We start from the raw sequence: 21,776 nt of genomic DNA on the forward strand, positions 1-21,776 counted from the left end.
GTACTGTTTATTTGACATCCAATCTATTGATTAGGTCATGCAGTTCCATATGAAGGGAAAAAAACAAATATTAGCTTGATTCAAAACTTTTATAGCCCCCAAAAAGTTTTTAATGGTCGACATTCATTCAACGCTTTTTCCGGTAATGTGGTCCACTTGAGATTGGGATATATCTTATTTTTGGTCTCATACCATAAAATGATCTAGAAAAATAGATGGACGGCATGGATGAAACACATACATCATGGTTGGCCCCATAGAGCACTCAACCATCAGTCATTGGCTGGTAGCAGGGGAGTAGCGAATCCGTTTCCACAAAACACTATCCATGATGGAGTAAAATTCTAGCATTGGAATGTATGCAGTCACCCTAAAAAGAACTCACTTGGCATACAAGTAATTCAAACTGACCAAATTATAGTTGACCGTTTAGATATATCATAAATTAAAAATTACACTTATCTAACCATAGGATTGGTGCACATTTATTCAACGGATGAGATTAAAAGTAAATAATAATAATAATAATAATAAAAAAAAAATTCAATGATCCTGTTTCAACAAACAAGCCTCCACTAGTCAAAGGTTCGGATTATTCAACTAATTTTATTACAGAGTTTTCACTAAGTTACAATGGTTTCCACAATTTAGGCGGTTCAGCAGGAGTTAATGTAAGGTACAGCTACACTTTTTAAGTGCCGTGTATCAAGCATCATAAGACTCTGGAGTGTCAAATAACTTCCCTGAATTATATTCCAGGCCTTTACTTTCTCAGAGAAAAGCCACGCATGAGGAAAAAGGGTAGCTGTAAAAGGAGATTGCTTTAACGGGCTTTAATGAAAGAAGTACTGCATACTACCACATGAGGTGAATTGCGTCCTGCCCCGGCCCTGCTAGGACGGGCAGGGGCTCAGTGGGGCCAATGCAATATATGTTTTTTATCCGCACCGTCTACCCGTTTAGCCATCTCATTTTAGGGCATGCGATTGAAATTTTAAAGATATCCAAAGCTCAAGTCGACCACACCACATGAAACAATGGGATTGAATGTATATCGTTAAAATCTTCTTATGGCCCACCATGATGTTTATTTGACATCCACCCTGTTGATAAGGTCACATAGACCTGGGTGAGGAAAATCTCAAATATAAGCTTGATCCAAAACTTCCTAGGCCCCAAAGAACTTTTCAACGGGCGTTCATTTCCTATGGTGTGGTCTTTGTATATGATTCAATTTTGGTCCATGATATTCCCGTGCCCGAGATTGTGTAGAGTACATTGAAATGTTCTTGATAAATTCAGATCTGTTTTGAAAGACCGTAATAAGACAAAAATAAAAAATTTCAGATAGATCTAAAACTCAAGTGGGCCACACCAAATGAAACAGCAGGAAAGGAAATATCAACCGTTGAAACCCATGTTGTTTATATGTCATCCAAACCGTTCATAGGGTTATTACCATCCAGATAAACCGTAGGCACAAATATCTTCCTGATACTAAACTTTTGTCACACTAAGCATTCAATCCCCACGGTTTTGTATGGTATATGGCCCACATGAATTTAAATACACTTCTTTCGAAACCCTGTGCCTGGGGTAACCGGCAATCCGGTTTCGTAGAAAAGAGGAGCTTTAATGGGAAGGGATTGCCTATGACCAGGGGCTTGTACCTATGACTGTATAATCCAAAACTCATGTGGACCACGCCACACGAAAACAATCCGGATTGAAAGTTTTGTATTGGGAAGGTATTTTTTACTATAGTTTATCTGGGTGGTATCCAATGAACGGTTTGGATTGCATACAAACATCGTGGTCAGCTCCAAGAAGGTTTTAACGGTAGATGTTTCATTTTTCACTGTTTTGTTTGGTGTGGCCCACCTGAATTTTGGATCTGCCTGATTTTTCGAATCGTGTAGTATTGTGGTCTTTAAAAACAGAAGGACGGAGTGGATTTGTCACAGACAACTGTGGGGCCAGACAGCTCCTGGGCAGTCCCGGGGTCACATGCAATCCGCTCCGGCTTTAATGGGCATTGATGGAAGGAGTGCGTACTCGGAGGAAACGGATTGGCTACTCCCCCTGACACCAGCCAATGGCTGGTGATCGGTGCTCTGTGGGCCCACCATGATGTATTTATTTCATCCATGCCGTCCATCTATTTTTACAGATCATTTTACGCTATGAGACCAAAAAAGAGATATATCAAAGTCTTAAGTGGACCACATTACAGGAAACAGTGTTGAATGAGCGTCGACAATTAAAAAATATTTTGGGGCCATAAAAGTTTTGGATCAAGCTGATTTTTGTTTTTTCCCTTAATCTGGGCCTGTATGACCTAATCAACAGATTGGATGTCAAATAAACAGTACATTGGGCAGTACATTGGGCCTTAGGAGGATTTTAATGGTGGATATCCAATCACTACTGTTTTCATGTGGTGTGGTCCACCTGAGGTTATATACCTCTCATTTTTTGGATCATTTGCTAAAATGATATGTAAAAATGGATTAACGGAATGGATGAAACACATACATCATTATGGACCCCACAGAGCACCGACCACCAGCCACGGGGCTGGTGTCAGGGAGAGTAGCCAATCCGTTCCCGATTGGGTTCTGCCCCTGGCCCAGCACGGCAAGGAAAGACATGGTCCAAGCAGGGCTCTGTGGGGCCCACCATGATGTATGGTTTTATCCACACTGCCCATCTATCTTTATAAATCATTTTAGCATGTGAGCCCAAATATGAGTTAGATCCAATGCTCAAATGGAACACACCACATGAAGAAACTGTGATGATGATGCTTGCCAGGCTGCCATGCATTGAAACCTTCCTAGGGCCTACCGTAATGTTTATTTGTCATCCGACCTTCATGAGATGACATTGTCTTGGATGAAGAGAAAACACAAACATCAGCATCATCAAAACTTCTGCTGCTCCCAAGAAATATTTAACAGTAGGCATTCAATCCCCAGTGTGGTCCACTTGACCCTTACATCTATCTAGTTTTTTTTTTTTTACCTCATGCCCTAAAATGATACGAAAGAATAGATGGACAGCGTGGATAAATGCCGTACTTACGGTGAGCCTACAAAGCCCCTGCTCGACGGACGCTGATTGCGTCCTACCCCCGGCCGTCTCCAGCTGGGAACGGGCAGGAGCTTTGATTGCCCACCGTGATGTATGGATCTTATCCACACCGTTCATCCATTTTTTTCGTATCATTTTAAGCTATAAGCCCAAACATTAGGCAGATCCAAGGCTCAAGTGGACTACACAATGGGGATTAAACTCTTGCCGTTCAAAACTTCTCAGGCGAAGTAGAAGTTTTGGATGGAGCTGATATTTGTGTTTTCTTTTCATCCGGGTCTATGTAAATTTATGAATATGCTGGATGGAAAATAAACATCACGGTGGGCCCTAGAAAAGTTTCGACCGTGAGAATCATTATCACCACTGCTTCCTATGGTGTGGTCCACTTGAGATTTAGATCTAACTCATTTTTCTTTATACAACCTAAAATGATACGAAGAAATGGATGGACGGTGTGGATAAGACCCATACATCACGGTGGCCACTCAAATCTCCCGCCTGTTCCCTGTCTCGATCGAGTCCGTCCAAGGCAATGCAGGAAGCAATCCGCTTCCATTCTGACACATATCTTGCGTATGAACAAGTATCCAATGAAATGGCGTTGCATGTAGATATGGGAATCCTAGATATGGAAATCCTACCAAGTAAAAGACGGTCGGAATCTGGCAGATAGAATAACTATAAATAATGAGTAGGATGTTGATATTGTGGCTAAGGGTGATGGATGACAAGCCCCACATGCACATTACTTATAAATTGTATTTAAACTGGTTCCAATTTAGATCTGTCATGGCCCAAAAATGGCTATTGCCTTATTATTTTGACTATAAAATCGGTGGATGATCATTAGACGATTAAAAGTTAAAAATATCCGATAGTTCGTTTCAAACAAGTGTTCACAAATAAGAAGTTATGAATATTCAGCGAATCTCATTTTCGGGCTGTTTCTACAAGGTAGTCCATTTAATTTCAATTAATTTTTAGTCACTTGTACAAGTTTTTAGTATCTGTGGATCAAGCATCATACTTAGTCAGATTATCAAATAATTGTCATAAATAATATCAAGCTTTGGTACTTTTAGTTGTTGGATGGAAGATGCTCAAAAACATACTCACATTGAATATTTTGGCCCTTTGACCACGTAAAAGTTACAGTTGTTGGCTTTTTTTATTTGAACATGGTCAGACCTTAATGTTGTTACAATTAATGGCGTGAAATATTCAAGCTTAGAGCTGTTGTTGGCACCGTCGTCCAGGAAGAGCCCTCTCAAATAAATGGTTTATGTCATTGAATAAGGTCAAGTATGATTATACGCCCACCTATCTTATTAATGAAAAGATATAATCGTGGTTCTTTTCAAAGTTTTGGAGACTTTCTGTTCAAGAATTAAGAATTTAAAAAAAAAAAAAAAAAAACATACATGTCAACCTTTAAGATAGTAAAATAACTTCAATCTAACAATAAATTTTAGTTTCCTCATATCTTGTCCACATAGACGTGTGTCCGATAAACAATTTTGATTATTGAAATATGACCTAGATCCACCGGCTAAACTCCAAGCATATCTTATTGCAACACTTGGGGTGTACTCTAGCAAAAGCACCTAACATATTACTTATTTTTAACAGGAGTCTCTTATGCTGTTGGATTTAAGATCATAATTTATCCAAATCATTTATATGATGGGCCTCATCATAGGGATGTAGATTGCCTACTGAAGCTGTTCGTAATTGTAACACCCCAGGTTTTCAGGGGCCATATAGGAACTCGGTCTCCAAATTCTTGAGTGTCGCTTATATCCTAATTATGGTGATTTGTACATAAATCAGTTTAAATGAGCAATAAAGGAATCTACTAGAATATAAACCACAACCACAACTAATTTACTGAAATAAATGCGACTAAGAAGTACAAATCTATATGAATATCAAACAGGTCGCGCAAGGCATTGCCCGACAAAATTTATATAAGAAATGCCTAAAAGAAATATTATGTTAGATCCACAGCTCAACAATCCATAATCAACACGCACAGTGTACAGTGACCTACTTATAAGCTGGAAGTATGAAAGCTCCTCTTCTCTATCCATGCTCACCTCGCTTGGCTTGTCGAACTCCGCCTCACCTGCATCTAGTAAAGGGTCTGGTTGGTGTTTTAAAACACCGTCCCAGACTGGGAGTGAGTAACTAACTCAGTGGGTGCCATCAGGCATAAGTTACATCAAATAACAATTTCATAATGAATTTAATGAAAAGCACACATTCATAAATCACTAACTAGTCTTTGTTAATGCGTACGCATGAGTTGTGTATGATGCATGACCTCACCCACAACACTCCCACGAGTGACTATGTCTCACAATCGCGCATAACTAACACTCCCTCATTGCGACCTCAACTGCCGAGTCGCCAAATCCTAACTAATGCGATGCATGAATAATGTTAGCCGAGTATTTAATTAATTCCATTCATCCAATGGGTTGGGGAAACTGGTACACCCCGGCGATATTAATGCCCTCATCCATTTGCAAGGCTCGGACCCCTCAACGCACGAGGCCAGGACCCCGCGATCCTTGATCCCATCGGGGTCCCCACCCCTGATTGCAAGCACGTGAGGAGTGCTGGAAAGCAAGATCGCTCGCGATCACTACAGGAAGGCTCGTCATCTCAACGTAAGTCAACAGTTCGGACACAGTGTCTCATTCCACCATTCCCGGCTCACGAGACTGTGGATCAGTTTTCAGCTATTGTCAGTGGGCGTCAGTGGGCGAGGGATGTTCCAGGTTCCAAACAGGCGTGAGCAAACATTGTTAACAAGCATGGTTGGTCAGTCGATGGACTAGACTGCCCAAGTTGAGGCGAGCACATAATGCATGACATCGGGTGCAAGCAACCCATGTAGTGCTATTACTGCCGCCCATTCGTGTCCGCTCAAATCAGTCAGTCTGGTCACAGGGCGTCCAACCAACGGGTCCACCCTCACAATTCTCAGTTCCTGACCAACCCAGAGAATGGGTTATATTCAATATCACTTCAACAATTAAGAGTTCACCTTCTAGCACAAGTGAAATCATGCGCACAATACATCGAGCATGAAGTTTCAGGTTGTTAATATAAATGCAACTACCCTTAATAGCATGAGTTAGACGTGTGTGCATGTGGTGCTGGGTTACCGAAGAGACCAAGGACAACACACCACTCATAGTACAAGAATACAACAAGAAATAATACAATCATATATGTTATAAGGAAAATCATGTAAGAATCAATTATGAGATGATCATGCAACACCAATTTCACGCTTAAACATGTTGAAAACCAAACAAATAACAATTTATCGTTGTATGGATGTTAGTGGACCTAATATATAGGTTTCTAGCTAAGCTTTTCCTAAATCACTCATGCATATTACTCTAGCATTCAAAATCATTAAATTTATCCTAAAATTGGTACTTGGCTACCTAGGGATAATGGTCCGCACCTTATGACATTTTGCCCCATTTCACAAAGTTCATAAGGTTTGGGCGTTGGGAAAAGGTCGTCGAGAACCTAAGTAAGCATACAAGCTTGTAAGAATTAGAAGGAATTAAACACAAGATCTAAACCTACAAACACAACTCAATACTTACCTTCAATCGTCGTCGAATCGACACCAATGAAGGACAATGTTACTATAGAGGAGATGAGGAGGTGAAGGTTCACAAAACCTCATACTTTCAAGCTCTCCCTCTCTCTTTCTCCTCTTTCTCTTCTTTCTCTTCTTTCTTTTTCTCTTGTTGAAATTTGTATGAGAGGAAGGGGTGCCCAAATGAAGCCCTTATATATTGTCAGATTTGGTGTAAATGGTTCCAAGAGCTAGGTTTTTACTATAGTAGCCCTATTGGAGGGTCTTTCTAACCTTTAGGGCCCATTATGGGGTATACATGTCGATATACATTGTAGGATAGTTAGCCCTAATGATGATCTATGTATGGACATGATCGGCTCCCCATTTGGATGCGTCGATCGATAGATATGATTAGAAGTTTGTTCAACGGTCACCAATGGTCGATCGAGGCCGCGACTATACAGATATGGGCAGAGAAATATCCTTACTGTACGTGTGAAGTTTGGTCATAAATCGACGATCCGAAATTGTAAACTTTGCATTAGAGTGGATGACCCAATTCACTTAAGTTTTAGCTTCTTCCTTTAGGGTATTTGTACTTCTCACGCACTCGTCCTTCGACTCAAGTTGAGCGGTTTTGGACACTACCCAGGTCCGACTCCCGTGATGGATGTTAAGCCCAGTAAGATGGACATTATTCTATAGTTTTGGAACTAATGGCCCACTAACGAGTGGTCTGGAGCTTGTTCAGAAAATCGGAGAATTTCTGTAATAAATTAGGTATTGAGATTTCTCGTGGGTAATGATTAGGGTTTGGATTAATTATGTTTATAGGGTGGCCTATTTATAACTAGTGAAAGTGGAGATTTGGTTATGATTACTCTAAACTGTCGGTTTTATGCTAAAAGAGTAATGAGGTTGATTTGGTCCATTAGTCAAGATCCGGACCATATTTAACTCGGCTTCAAGTAGATCTTTTAATTTAGTTATGATTGTCTTGATTAATCAGTGTTAGGTCGGTTAAATTTAGGCTCTGTGTGAGCAAATCATGTGGCTAAATTTGGTATTTAAGTGATCAGGCGGATTTGTTGGCTTCCTACGGTTGATTAATCGGACTTGTGCGGTTCTTTACTGATATCACCCGTGTATAAACTAACACTGAGTGCTAATGGTCAATAAGTGATAATATAAGTTAATTACATAAAAAAAAATTAAGAATTTTTGGAAATCCAAAACAGTGAAAATCCAGGACGTTACAGTATTGAGGTGGCTACTGGATAATGCTCTGTAATCTCACCATGGTGTATGTATTTTATCTACATTCTTTATTTATTTTTTTTCGTATCATTTTAGGGCATGAGCCCAAAAAATGAGATAAATCTAAATCTCAAGTAGACCATACCACATGAAAACAACGGTGATTGAACGCCACTGTTAAAAACTTCTTAAGGCTCATTGTAATATTTATTTGTCATCCAAACTTGTTAATTTAATCACACACTTAAAAAGAGGGAAAACAAAAATATCAACTTCATCCAAAACTTACCCACTAGGAAGTTTTTAACAGCGAGTATTCAATCACCATTGTTTCATGTGGCCCCTAAAAAGTTTTTAATGGTGGACGTTTAATTAATCACCATTGTTTCTTATGGTGTGGCCCACATGAGATTTGGATCTGCTTTATTTTTAGGCTCATGTCTTAGAATAATCTACTAAAATGACAAGCTAACATGAAAAGAATCACATACATCATGGTGGGCCCACAAAGCACCATCCAGTAAACAATTTGTGTAGATTGGGCGTCTCTTGGCATCTCTTTTATATATATATACACACACACCATCCCCTTTTAACATCTTTTTATTGACCATTGATATGATCTTTTAATATTAAATACTTTTTTGTGTATCCCTCGTTCATAGCGAGACCTATCATATAGACGGTTTAGATCATTGAAACATGATCACAAATCCAACTTATATCATCCACACCTTAAAAAACAGACGCATTTTACCAAACGTGGATGGAAGCAACATGGCATGCGCGGGTGCATGCCATCCTCAAATTGGATTATTCATCAATACACGTGCCATGATTGGAAACTAATCATCGTGGGCCAACGTTACTATTTTTGGGCCAGGTAACTCAAACGGTGGGACTCACCCCACCCCACCCGAGTCTTCTTGATGCCGCATGTATCTTCGATCACGATTCTAATCCTACAGCCACGATTAACCTTGGAAGAGCTCTGGAACCTCCAAAATCTAGCCAGTGCACTGGGAAACTGCACAAGCAGCGTGTGTGAAACTAGATCTGTACCGTCAAAATCACGAGCCCACTTTAGACGGAGTAAAACCTATTTGTAGAGATAAAATGGACGGTAAAAATAAAAACTAATCCACGGTCCAAATTCAACAAATAAACATAGATTAATCAAAAACTCTAGCATCATACAAGCGGTTAGATTTTAAGATTGTGGCCAATCTAAGAGGATCCCACGTTGGAGCAGTTTTATGTTGAGTTATACTTATGCCACGTATGCAATATCGTTGTGGACGCGGATTGCGTGGAGACCTGTAACATCCCGTCCAACCAGCACAGTGTCCTCGGGCATCCACGTAGGATTTTTTGCAGGACCATTCGTTTAAACCACTCGCAGTGGGGTACCACAAGTTAATTAATATAGGATTAGCCCATTAGAATAGACCAGACGGGTCATGACAGGACCCGATGCGGGCCGTCAAGCCAAATGGCTTGTCTGCACTTAGTAACAGCCCGTATGGGCTATACCGCGACGCGGGAAGGTCAGAAAATTACAAAAATTTAGGGAAGCTTAGAACTCACTGGGCTTGGGGGCCATCGCGGACTACGGAACCGGTGGACACCCAAAAGTGGGATCTGGCACTGGCTAAACGCATCCCACCAATGCCAAGATCGGAATCTAGCACTTGCAAATGAAACCGATCTACCGGGCTATCCAGCCGTCGGATCTCTTCTACATTTACGGTGAAGGTCTAATGAATTTTCCTACACCCGTCCGCAAACTCTAGGACCCGATCGAGGAGCGGTGACCATTGATCGCAAATCGGACCCGTACGACCAAACCCTAAATCCGATCGTCTCCAAATTTTGCATGGCCCTTCATCGGGCCATGGAGCAATTATCCTATAAATTTCATGGCCAGAGGGCTACCCAAACCGCTCCAATCACCGGAATGGACCCCATAGGGCCATTTAAAGATCGGAACCGTTGACTCAAACCCCATAACCGTTCATCCATTTGTTTTCAAATTTTATATGGCCCCTCATTGGGCCATAGGACACCTACCCACCAAATTTGGTGGCCAGATGGGTGTTAGGGTTGCCCCTAGGCTAATATAGAGTCCTAGAGGGCCATTGTGGGCATTTAAAGAAACTTAAAGTCAAAGGGGCCAAGTCTAGGAAATAAACCCTATCTCTCCCTTCCATAACTTCCTCCATGTTTCCAACAACCAAGCTCTCCCTCATATCTCCCACCATTCTCCAACAACAACAAATCCCCCTCATAAACTCCCCCATCCACCAACAACCAAGCTCCCTTATCTCATAACTCTCACCACAACTATCATTGCTAAGGGAGTGAAAAGAGAGAACTAGGGGGCAAGGAGAGAAGAAAGAGAGAGTGGCGGAGCTAAGGTGGTCCTTAGATCGAGTTAAAGCCCAAGGGAATTAACCCTTTTAACTCTCTATCCCTTTTCCAAAGGAAATCCTACACCACTACCACAATAATCATTCCGTTGAGCTTCTAGGTAAGATCCTTCACCTCTTCTTCTTAAAACTCATGTATTGAGAAGAGATTGGCTTGGATTTCTCACATGCAAGACCTTGTTTTTAGGGATTCCGGCCGATCAACCCCCGAAATCCACCCTCCTAGGTCGATCCCACGCCTTCTACAAATTCGAAGGTGCGGACTATTGTTCTTAGGTGGCCTAGCACCAATTTTAGTATGAGATTAATGATTTTGATTGCTTAGATGTCATGTTTGGAGAATATAGAGAAACCCTAGGACTTGTATGTTTGTTGAAATTGTATGGAATTGTAGGTTTGGCTCTTATGATGATTGTTCTTCCCTCTCACATGATTTGGTGTATGGATGATTATATGTTCATGCCTTGTTTGATTTTTTCATGTGTTGTTACTTCTTAGGGTGCATGATTCATTACCCTTGTGCATATGATTTCTTAAGATGGAGGAAGTGCTTAACTTCCTCATAAACCCACACTCTCAGATGCACTTTGTTTCTGGATAATGTTGCTTGCTTGCAGGAGTATCCATTTTTGTGTGGTTGAGATGCCTGAGAATATGATATTGTTATGCTCGTTGATAACCTAGATAGTTGATATGTTATGCATCACTCTCACCCTCTTAGGTTGGTCAGGAACATGAGGAGAGATGGTAGTCCCATCGGTAGGACTATAGCTAGACCCGTGGGTTTGGGCGGGTGTGTTCGGGTGGCTATAGTTCTACTACATGGGTCCCTTGTGCCCGATGTCAATCGACTCCCGCTCGCCTGACTCATGCGGTCTAGCCTACTGTCTGACCAACCTTGTTTGTTAACCCTGTTTGCTCACATATGTATGGAACCTGATCTACCCTACAACCGTTGTAACCCATCAATAACCCACTTGAAACTGGTCCACAACCTCATGAGCCGGGCATGGTGGAATGGGATATTGTGTCCGAGTTGTCGGCCTATGCTGGGGTACGGCGCCTTCCCGTAGTGACCGCGAGCGATTCCTTTCTCTCGACACTCTTCATGTGCTTGAAGTCAGGGATGAGGAACTCGATGGGATCACGGACCGCGAGGTCTCGGCCTCACGCATTGGGGGGTTTTGGCCTCGCAACCAGTTTAGGGCATTGATATGTTAGGTGTACTAGATTTCCCAACCTGCTAGTTGAATAGACTTAATTAATAACTCGACTAACATGATCACATCGCATCGCATTAGTTAGGGTGGCGACTCGGCAGTCGAGGTCGCTCTGAGGGAGTGTTGTCATACGCAATCGTTAGATGGAGTTGCTCGAGGGAGCATTGTGGAGAGGACACGCATCATATCATTTATCATGCATGCGCATTAATAAGATTAGTTAGGTGTTTATGATTGACTATTTTTCATTACGTTCATATTATAATTGATGCATGTTATAACTTGAGACTAATAGCACCCACTAAGTTGATCACTCACTCTCACTCTAAGATGGTGTTTTAAAACAACAACCAAACCCGTTCATAAATGCAGGTAACTCAGGGCTTAAGGAGCCTGGCGAGGCGAGCTTCGAGGAGGAGGACGAGTTGTCCTACTTCCTGTTGATGGACGGTTCACCGCCAGCTTGAGAGGCGGGATTGGATCGCTGAGCAGAGGGCTCAGTTCTATTCTTTTGGACTCTCTATTCTTTTTGTGATTTTGTTGGGTGGCGCCATGTGCGCCCCTTTCATTCTTTTAGACATGTATATAGATATATGTTTGATCTCTTCATCTCAGTAGACTTGTGTGATTATGTTCATTTTCCAAGAAATTTCAGGCTGCGTAATTAAACCAGATTAAATGCACATTAATAAAAATCGATTATAAGTGACTCTCGAGAACTCGAGTGTTGAGCGCATGTGCGACTCTGATTTTCAAGGCGTTACAAGTTGGTATCAGAGCATGGTTTTGAATTAATTGGGCCATAGGTCATGAACTCACTACACGCCCACTGACCTAAGAGGATACGTATTAGAAAAACGCAACCGAGATTTAGGACGTTAGGATCCATCCCATACCCTTAACCGGAAATCTTGGATGGACGGTGAGACTTCCTAGGAATTTGGATTGGTAGCAAGAGCAGGTTGCGACGCTGGAAAATGGGTCTGGGAGTCATACCGGATCTCTATCCAAGGATAGGAACGAGCCAGAGATCGAACAATTTGAAGGTCAAAGCCAACATCCACGTGCGAGTGAACTAGTATCGGGTCAAGTTATTAGATTCAATCCATTTGGGGAAAGGACTTAGGAGTGAGTGAGATTTTACAGAGATTAGTGGGACAGAGGAAACTTGGGATATTGACCGTGAATCGTGAGAAATCTTACAAAACCACTAGGCCCATTGCGTAGATCAGCTTCTCCTATCCCAAATTCATATACGGTACTTCTCCTTACAAGCACCCGGGAAAGTCGCAAAACAAGGAAGCGGAGCCCGAACCCCGGCGTTGCCTACGTCGGGCGAGCAGAGGGTCAGCGTCGCCTACACCGACCGGGTGTTGCCTACACCCGAGCATCCAAGGACTGGGCGTTGCCTACGCCGACCAGGCGTTGCCTACGCCCACTTGTACAGCATTCCGGTGTCGCCTACGCCCAGACCCAAAATGGGATTTCCCTCCCCTCCAACTTAAAAACGTATGGGACCCACTTCTTTTGCAAATAAGACTCAAGGGACCTCATTTCCTCCCATTTCTCTTCACTTCATTGCCTCTAAACCCTTGGGAAATCTTTACCTTTCCATTTCTCAAATCCAAAATCCAACTCTATCATCCCCTTCTTCCACACTACCCATTTTCTTAACCCACCTCCCCCATTTCTCCAAAACCAAAATCCCTATACCCACCTTCTTCTTCCTTTTAATCCATTTCAAACCTTTTTTCCCATAACCCATTCCCAAATCATTTCTTAACACCCATTCCTCAATTCCATCTTTCTCAAACCCCTCTCCTTTCACTCTCTTTTTACCCCATCGTCAAGCTTCATCTCCAAAACCCATCAAACCCATTCCATTCTCATTTCCAAAATCCTTTCTCCAAGCTTTCCAAGGAAAACCCTCTCCATCTCAAAACCCATCTCCCAACCTCCATTCTTTCGCACAAAACCCATTTCAAATACATTTCCAAGCATCTATCCCCAAACCCATTTCCACCCCCATTTTCAAGGCAAATTCTAAACACATTTTCAAGGCCTTCCCAAAACCATCCTTAGGATCTCCCCTCCCACACCCACCTACATTTCTCACACCCCATCCGTCTTAGCCGAGGGAAATGGCACTTTTAGCAACCGTCATCTCTTTCTTCTCCATTACGGCGATTTTTACCCTCATAGGGAAGAAGAGACCGGCTCCCGCTGAGCCGGGACCGAGTCGAGAGAGGTGAAGTAAGAAGAAGGATGATCCAAGGGGGAAAGCGGTCGCGAAAGTCCGATCTAAGCGTCGAAACGACTCCCAAAGGAGGCTGGCAACCCAGGCCTCCCAACTGCCCATTGAAGATATGGGGAATTTCCTAGTGCGCCGTGTTGCCTTCGAAGCCTCCGTGGAGGAGCATCTGTTCGATGCATACCCCATACTTCACCTCCTTGTAGATAAGAACTGGGGTCCAATGTTCTATGGGAGTTACCAGGCGGATAAAGGACAAGCCCGGACTTTCTACGTGCGGATTAGAAAACCGCAATTCGAGCCCCTGGGCTTCGATCTTGTAGTGGGAAGCAAGAGGTTCTCATTTGGGGTGGCGAATATTGCCGACGTACTCGGAGTGCCTCAAGGGGAGGTGCAGATCAATGAGGGAGTCTTGGATTCGAGTTAGGCCTGCGATGAGCGGACTCGCTTTTTGTGTGGGCGGGTTGCCCAATGGAAGCGAGGGGAGCAAGGGTAGGGCCTGAGCTCGACCAACCTTATTTCAGAATACCGGGTGCTTCACAGCATTTGCACCCATAATGTGTACCCGAGGCTGGGAAACCGCGCTGAATGCTCCCGCTATATGGTGGATTTTTTATATCAGGTAGGTCAGAGAGTGGATGTGTGTCTCCCTATTGTAGTACTTCATCAGATTGTGCAGGACGCATGGGCAACGAGGAAAAGCATATGCCTTCCATTCGGTCGCTTGGTTTGTCAGTTGGATAAGCAGTACGGAGTAGGAGGATCGGATAAAAATTTTATACCGACACAGATATTGGGAGACGATATGTTGAGCCATATGAGGATAGGCCCAAAGCAGCAACAGGCCCATATCGATCAATACGGAGACCCTGGTGAGGAAGAAGAGGATAGTGATAGAAGCGAAGAGGATGAGGATGAGGATGAAGCTGAGGGGGCCGAGCGAGCTGAGGAAATTGATGAAGTGGCCAGCGAGCCACTTTCCATCCTCGATATCTGTGAGCGCTTAGATGCGCTCAAGGCTGAGGTAGCGGAGATCAAGGAGAGCCAGGCGAAGATTGTGGAGAACCAGGTGAAGCAGGACAAGTGGAATAAGAAGATGTACCGAGCTATAAAGGCCCTAATCTGCTGCAGCAAGGGGGAGGAAGCGTCGCCACTTTCGCCCGACTCAAACGAGTAGCACCACGGCTCTACTGATGATTAGTAGTCTGTTTTAAGTTATTTAGGTCTAATCTTATGTACTGACGGATGCGTAGGACTTTTGTTTAACTAGCTTATATTTCCTTTTCATTTAGTATATCTAGTAATCTGTGTAATCCATGTGGTAGCATGTAATTGGACATGTTAATGGCATTTTGAAATTAATGCTAATATATGGATCAACTTGAAGTTCTCTTTGCTGGAAGTGTGTCTTGCCTGTGTTGTGGTTATAGTCATGAATAACAGGCTATAGGTCTAGTGTGTTTAGTGTACGCGATGCTCTAGTGACTAATACTCTAAGAAATTTCTTTTCGAAAAATGTCTTCGCGACCGGAGGGTCGATACGTTCGCCTTCCTCACGGCGGCCTAGTCGATAGGGACCTCCTCCCCGATGATCAACAAGGCCCCCAGGGGGGAACGGTTCCCAAAATACGGGTAGCACTACCCAGGAGGCGGCCCCAAGTGCTCCACCATTGCAGGCCGCTGCACTCGTACCTCATCCGCCATGATTTATGGATCGAGTGGACCAGATGTTGCTTCTCATGCAACAACAACAACAGATGATGGTCACTAATATGCAACAACAACAACAGATGATGGTCACCAATATGCAATAACAACAGATAATGGCCACTATGATGGGGGTCATGGCCCAGAACATGGGTATGCCGCAACCGACGCAACCCGACTTAACCGCGCCCGCAAGCAATGTAAGCAATCTGTTTGAGCGATTCCAGCGGTATAGGCCTCCTACTTTCGCCGGCACCCACCGCCCTGAAGAAGCGGAATATTAGCTCAATTGAGTCACCAAGCTGTTGCAGCCCCTCCACTGCTCTGAAGCGGAGAACGTTAAGCTCCTCTCATACCTCTTTGAGAAAGAGGCGGATTTATGGTGGGAAAGTATTCTCTGGTCTGTGCCCGAAGATCATGTATGAACGTGGGCGGCATTTGAAAGCCGCTTCAATGAGAAGTATCTCCCTCAAACGTACCAGCATGAGAGGAAAAATGAATTCCTCCGCCTCCAGCAAGGGGGAATAACCGTAGTGCACTATGAGAACCGGTTCATCGAATTGTCGCGTTACGCATCCGAAATGATCGCCAATAAGGCGATTTTCAGCAGGGTTGAGGAGCGACATCCACTCAAAGATGTGATGTGCCAGCATCAGAACATATGCCGAGCTCGTGGAGATGTCGACATGGGCGGAGCAGGATGAGGAGCGTGTCACACGGACCGGTTCACAGTTAGGGCCATGAAATAGGATGGAGGGACCGTCCTCTTCCTTTGGAGGAAAAAGGTCACGCCCTAACTCTCCACCCTGACTGGCCGCCATACCGGCCCCTTCTGCACGACCTGCCTAGACATGTAGTTACTGTAAGAGGGCAGGTCACTCTGAGCCTTATTGTTTTACCAGGATGAGGGACCTCAGCTTCACGCTGCCACAGCGTAACAATAGGCCCCCACAGCAGGCCTTGCAGATTCCGCCCCTACGGGTAATGGGGCCTAGTCAACAGTTTCGTCATCCACCCCTACCTCAAGCTAGACCGCCACAATAGCCTATGCAGCGGCCGAACTTCCCACAGCAGGCTCAGGTGCATGCCTTGGCGGCCGAGGGCTAAGATGCGGCAATCACCACTCCTATGGCCTTTGAGGTGATGGCCCACATTCAAGGTACTCCCATATTTCTTTTGGTGGACACCAGGTCCACTGCTTCTCTTATATCGTATGCAACTGTCAAGCATCTAGGGCTACACCCTAGCCCCTTCGCAGGGGTAAAGATCATTACCGCCGCCGGTACTTTCTCAGAAGCAACGAAGATATGCCATGATTGCCCCATCAACTTGAGATACAAGGTGGCACTTGTGGATTTGATAATGACCAAGATCTTCCATTATGAACTCATCCTGGGCATGGATTGGTTAACAGTGATGAAAGTAGAAATCGATTGTGACACAATGACAGTGAAGATACACGAAGACGACGGCACTTCCCTCATATTCCGGTCCAGGTCAGCTACGATCGCATGATTTTGTGTTATGCTTCATTGGAGGACTGTTATGATGGGCCCTCGGTAACATTCACACCCATGGTCCGAGATTTTGAGGACATATTTAAAGTTATACCTGGACTTCTTCCTCGACGTGAGATAGACTTCACGATCGATCTAACTACGGGTGCCAAGCTCATCTCCTTGCCTACTTACCGCATGCCCCCATGTAAGATGGAAGAATTGCGGTCTCAAATCGACAATTTGCTAGGGTCATGCTTCATCCGACCTAGTGTATCACTGTGGGGAGCCCCGGTCCTATTTGTAAAGAAAAAGACGGCTCTTTACGACTATGTGTGGATTACGAAAGATTGAACCAAGTGACGGTTCGGAACAAATACCCTTTGCCCAGAATCAACGATTATTTGACCAGCTGAGGGGTGCTTGATACTTCTCAAAGATCAATTTATAATCAGGGTACCATCAGCTGTGAGTTAGGGATGAGGATATACAGAAAACGGCTTTCAGAACCTTCTTTGGCCATTATGAATTCCTAGTTATGTCGTTCGGGCTTACTAATGCCCCGGCGGTATTCATGGATCTCATGAACAGGGTCTTTAGGCCGTTCTTATATAGATTCATCATCGTATTCATCGACGACATACTGATCTATTCAAAGAACCGTGAAGAACATGAAGAACATTTAAGAGCGGTCCTAGAAACACTTAAGAAGAATCAACTATATGCGCAATTCAGAAAATGTGACTTTTGGAAGGAGGAGGTCAAATTTCTGGGACATGTAGTCTTTAAGGAAGGAATATATGTGGATCTCGCCAAGGTGGCGGCGGTACAAGATTGGAAGCAACCGAAGTCAGTTACAGAAGTGCGAAGTTTTCTCGGTCTCACCGGCTATTATCGAAGATTCATTAAAGACTTTTCGAAGATAGCCCGACCGCTATCCCAACTTACGCGGAAGGATCTCAAATTTGTATAGAATGAGAAGGCGGATGCGGCCTTCCAAGAGTTGAAGGACAAACTGACGTCGGCACCTGTGCTTGTGCTACCTGAGCAAGGGATTAAGTACTCCGTCTATACTGACGCTTCTCGTGTGGGCTTGGGATGTGTACTCATGTAAAAGGATAGGGCAATTGCTTATGCATTTCGCCAGTTACGGAAACATGAGGATAACTACCCTACACATGACCTTGAGCTTGCGGCCGTAGTTTTTGCATTGAAGATATGGAGACACTATCTTTATGGTGAGAATTTTGAGCTCTTTTCTGATCATAAAAGTCTCAAATATATCTTCACCCAGAAAGACCTGAACATGAGACAGCGACGCTGAATGGAAACGTTGAAGGACTTCAAGTTCGATGTCTCATATCACCTTGGCAAGGCCAACTTGGTGGCGGACGCCTTGAGTCGCAAGAAGACAATCGAATTTGCGCCCTCGCTAATGGTGAGATAGTGGGATATGGTGGAATTCGTTCGAGACTTCGACATGAAGCTAACCGTGGAGGAATCGTACGAACTGGTAGCCCACATTCAGGCTCAGCCGCTGACTAACTGCAAAATCATTGAAGCTCATGAGGGCGATGAGTTATTGAAGAAGATGAGGGAAAGAGTAAGGAATGATGGGAAGTCTGAGTGGAGGATCGGTACCAATGTGGGGTTGTGGTACCGAGTCCGCCTTTATGTTCCAAACCTTAAGGGACTGCGAGAAGAAGTCCTAAATGTTGCTCACAACTCCAAGTTAGCGATGCACCCTGGTAGTACCAAAATATACCAGGATCTGAAGCAGAATTATTGGTGGGACAACATGAGGAAGGAAATAGCAGAGTATGTGTCCTGATGCCTCACATGCCAAAAGTCAAGGCCGAGCACCGCCGAGCACCGGGCCTACTGCAGCCCGTGCCCATTGCAAAGTGGAAGTGAGACTTCATATCTATGGCTTAATTGCCGGCTTGCCCAGGACAAGGAAGGGGCATGACTTGATATGGGTGATTGTGGATAGGCTAACCAAATCAACCCATTTCTTGCCGATCAAGACATCTAGCTCCGCCGAGGACTTGGCCAAGCTGTATATCAAGAAAATCGTGCGACTCCATGGCATCCCATTGGAAATTGTGTCGGACCAGGACACACGATTCACGTCGATCTTCTGGACCTACATCCAAGAGGCCATGGGAGTAAACTTGAAGTTTAGCACCGCCTTCCACCCACAGACAGATGAGTAAACTGAGTGGGTGAATCAGATATTGGATGACAAGTTGTGAGCCTGCATACTTGACTTTCAGGAGAGTTGGGATGACTGTCTCCCGTATGCCGAGTTCGCCTACAATAATAGCTTCCAGGCTGGCATCGGTATGGCGCCTTACGAGGCCCTGTATGGGCGTCCATGCCGAGCCCCGCATTGTTAGGAAGAAATTGGCGAGAAGAGTTTGCTAGGACTGGATTTGGTGTGGGTCACGACTGAGAAGATTGGAATTATCCAGCGTCGTCTCTTGACGGCTGAAAGCAGGAAGAAAAGCTATGTCGACACAAGGCGCAGGGACTTGGAATTTGAAGTTGGGGACTATGTATTTCTCAAGATCTCCCCAATGAAGAGCGTTTCACGCTTCGGCAAGAAGGGAAAGCTCGCGCCACGGTTCATAGGGCCCTTCCAGATTTTGGACCGTGTGGGTGCGGTTACCTATCGCTTGGCCCTACCTACGCCTCTCGCGTGGAGTGCATAATGTATTCCACGTATCGATGTTGAAGAAGTACGTCCCCGATCCTTCGCATATCATCAAGTGGGAGCACATGGAGCTTAAGGAAAATGCCACATACATTCTCCGACCCACTCAAATACTTAATAGGAAGGAGCAGGTCCTACGCAACAAGGTTATCCCATTGGTCAAGGTATTATGGACCCATCACGATGAAGAGTAGGCCACTTGGGAGACAGAAGCAGAAGTCCGCAAGCATTACCCAAGCCTGCTTCAATAATACGAACAGGTGCAAATTTCGAGGACGGAATTTATTTGTAAGGGGGGTGGATTGTAACATCCCGTCCAACCAGTACAGTGTCCTGAGGCATCCACGTAGGATTTTTCGGGGGACCATTCGTTTAAACCACTCACGGTGGGGTACTACAAGTTAATTAACCTAGGATTAGCTCATTAGAATAGACCAGACGAGTCATGACAGGACCCGGTGCGGGCCGCCAAGCCAGATGGCTCGTCTGCACTTAGCAACAGCCCGTACGGGCTATACCGCGACGCGGGAAGTCGAAAAATTTTAAAAATTCAGGGAAGCTTAGAACTCACTGGGCTTGGGGGCCATCGCGGACCACGGAACCGGTGGACACCCAGAAGTGGGATCTGACACTGGTTAAACGCATCCCACCAATGCCAGGATCGGAATCTGGCACTTACAAATGAAACCGAGATACCAAGCTATCCAGCCGTTGGATCTCTTCTACATTTATGGTGAAGGTCTAATGAATTTTCCTACACCTGTCCGCAAACTCTAGGACCTGATCGAGGAGTGGTGACCGTTGATCGTAAATCAAACCCGTACAACTAAACCCTAAATCCGATCGTCCCCAAATTTTGCATGGCCCTTCATCGGGCCATGGAGCAGTTATCCTATAAATTTCATGGCCAAAGGGCCACCCAAACCGCTCCAACCACTAGAATGGCCCTATAGGTCCATTTAAAGATCGGAACCGTTAACTCAAACCCCATAACCGTTCATCCGTTTGTTCCCAAATTTGATATGGCCCCTCATTGGGCCGTAAGGCACCTACCCACAAAATTTGGTGGCCGAATGGGTGTTAGAGCCGCCCCTAGGCCAATATGGAGTCCTAGAGGGCCATTGTGAGCATTTAAAGAAACTTAAGGCCAAAGGGGCCAAGTCTGGGAAATAAACCCTAGCTCTCTCTTCCATAACTTCCTCCATTTTTCCAACAACCAAGCTCTCCCTCATATCTCCCACCATTCTCCAACAACAACAAATCCCCCTCATAAACTCCCCCATCCACCAACAACCAACCTCCCTTATCTCATAACTCTTATCACAACTACCGTTGCCAAGGGAGTGAAAAGAGAAAACTAGGGAGCAAGGAGAGAAGAAAGAGAGAGTGGCGGAGCTAAGGTGGACCTTAGATCGAGGTGAGGCCCAAGGAAATCAACCCTTTCAACTCCCTGTCCCTTCTCCAAAGGAAATCCTACACCACTACCACAATAATCATTCCGTTGAGCATTTAGGTAAGATCTTTTACCTCTTCTTCTTGAAACCTATGTATTGAGAACAGATTGGCTTGAATTTCTCACATGCAAGACCTTGTTTTTAGGGATTCCAGCCGATCAACCCCAGAAATCCACCCTCCTAGGTCGATCCCACGCCTTCTACAAATCCGAAGGTGTGGACTATTATTCTTAGGTGGCCTAGCACCAATTTTAGTATGAGATTAATGATTTTGATTGCTTGGATGTCATGTTTGGAGAATCTAGAGAAACCCTAGGACTTGTATGTTTGTTGAAATTGTATGGAATTGTAGGTTTGGCTCTTTTGATAATTGTTCTTGCCTCTCACATGATTTGGTGTATGGATGATTATATGTTCATGCCTTGTTAGATTTTTCCATGTGTTGTTGCTTCTTAGGGTGCATGATTCATTACCCTTGTGCATATGATTTCTTAAGATTGAGGAAGTGCTTAACTTCCTCACAAACCCACACTCTCACACGCA

The 21,776-nt window shown here is 44.3% G+C and overlaps 1 protein-coding gene across 1 annotated transcript; it reads left to right on the top strand.

The window, feature by feature from the left end:
* Positions 1–18,516: 18,516 nt before the first annotated feature.
* LOC131224880 (uncharacterized) lies at positions 18,517–19,777 on the top strand. Its single transcript, XM_058220327.1, has 4 exons — positions 18,517–18,881; positions 19,015–19,231; positions 19,340–19,428; positions 19,564–19,777. The coding sequence occupies exons 1-4, from the start codon at positions 18,517–18,519 to the stop codon at positions 19,775–19,777; spliced, it is 885 nt and encodes a 294-aa protein (XP_058076310.1).
* The last annotated feature ends 1,999 nt before the right edge of the window (positions 19,778–21,776 follow it).

The sequence above is a fragment of the Magnolia sinica genome, chromosome 14 (genome assembly GCF_029962835.1).
Source record: "Magnolia sinica isolate HGM2019 chromosome 14, MsV1, whole genome shotgun sequence".
Lineage (NCBI taxonomy): Eukaryota > Viridiplantae > Streptophyta > Magnoliopsida > Magnoliales > Magnoliaceae > Magnolia > Magnolia sinica.

Coding starts and splice junctions, on each gene's coding strand:
- LOC131224880 (XM_058220327.1), top strand. CDS start 18,517: ATGGTGGAATTCGTTCGAGACTTCGACATGAAGCTAACCGTGGAGGAA. Junction 18,882..19,014: donor ATGAGGAAGGAAATAGCAGA/GTATGTGTCCTG, acceptor CGGCTTGCCCAG/GACAAGGAAGGGGCATGACT. Junction 19,232..19,339: donor ACATCCAAGAGGCCATGGGA/GTAAACTTGAAG, acceptor CTTGACTTTCAG/GAGAGTTGGGATGACTGTCT.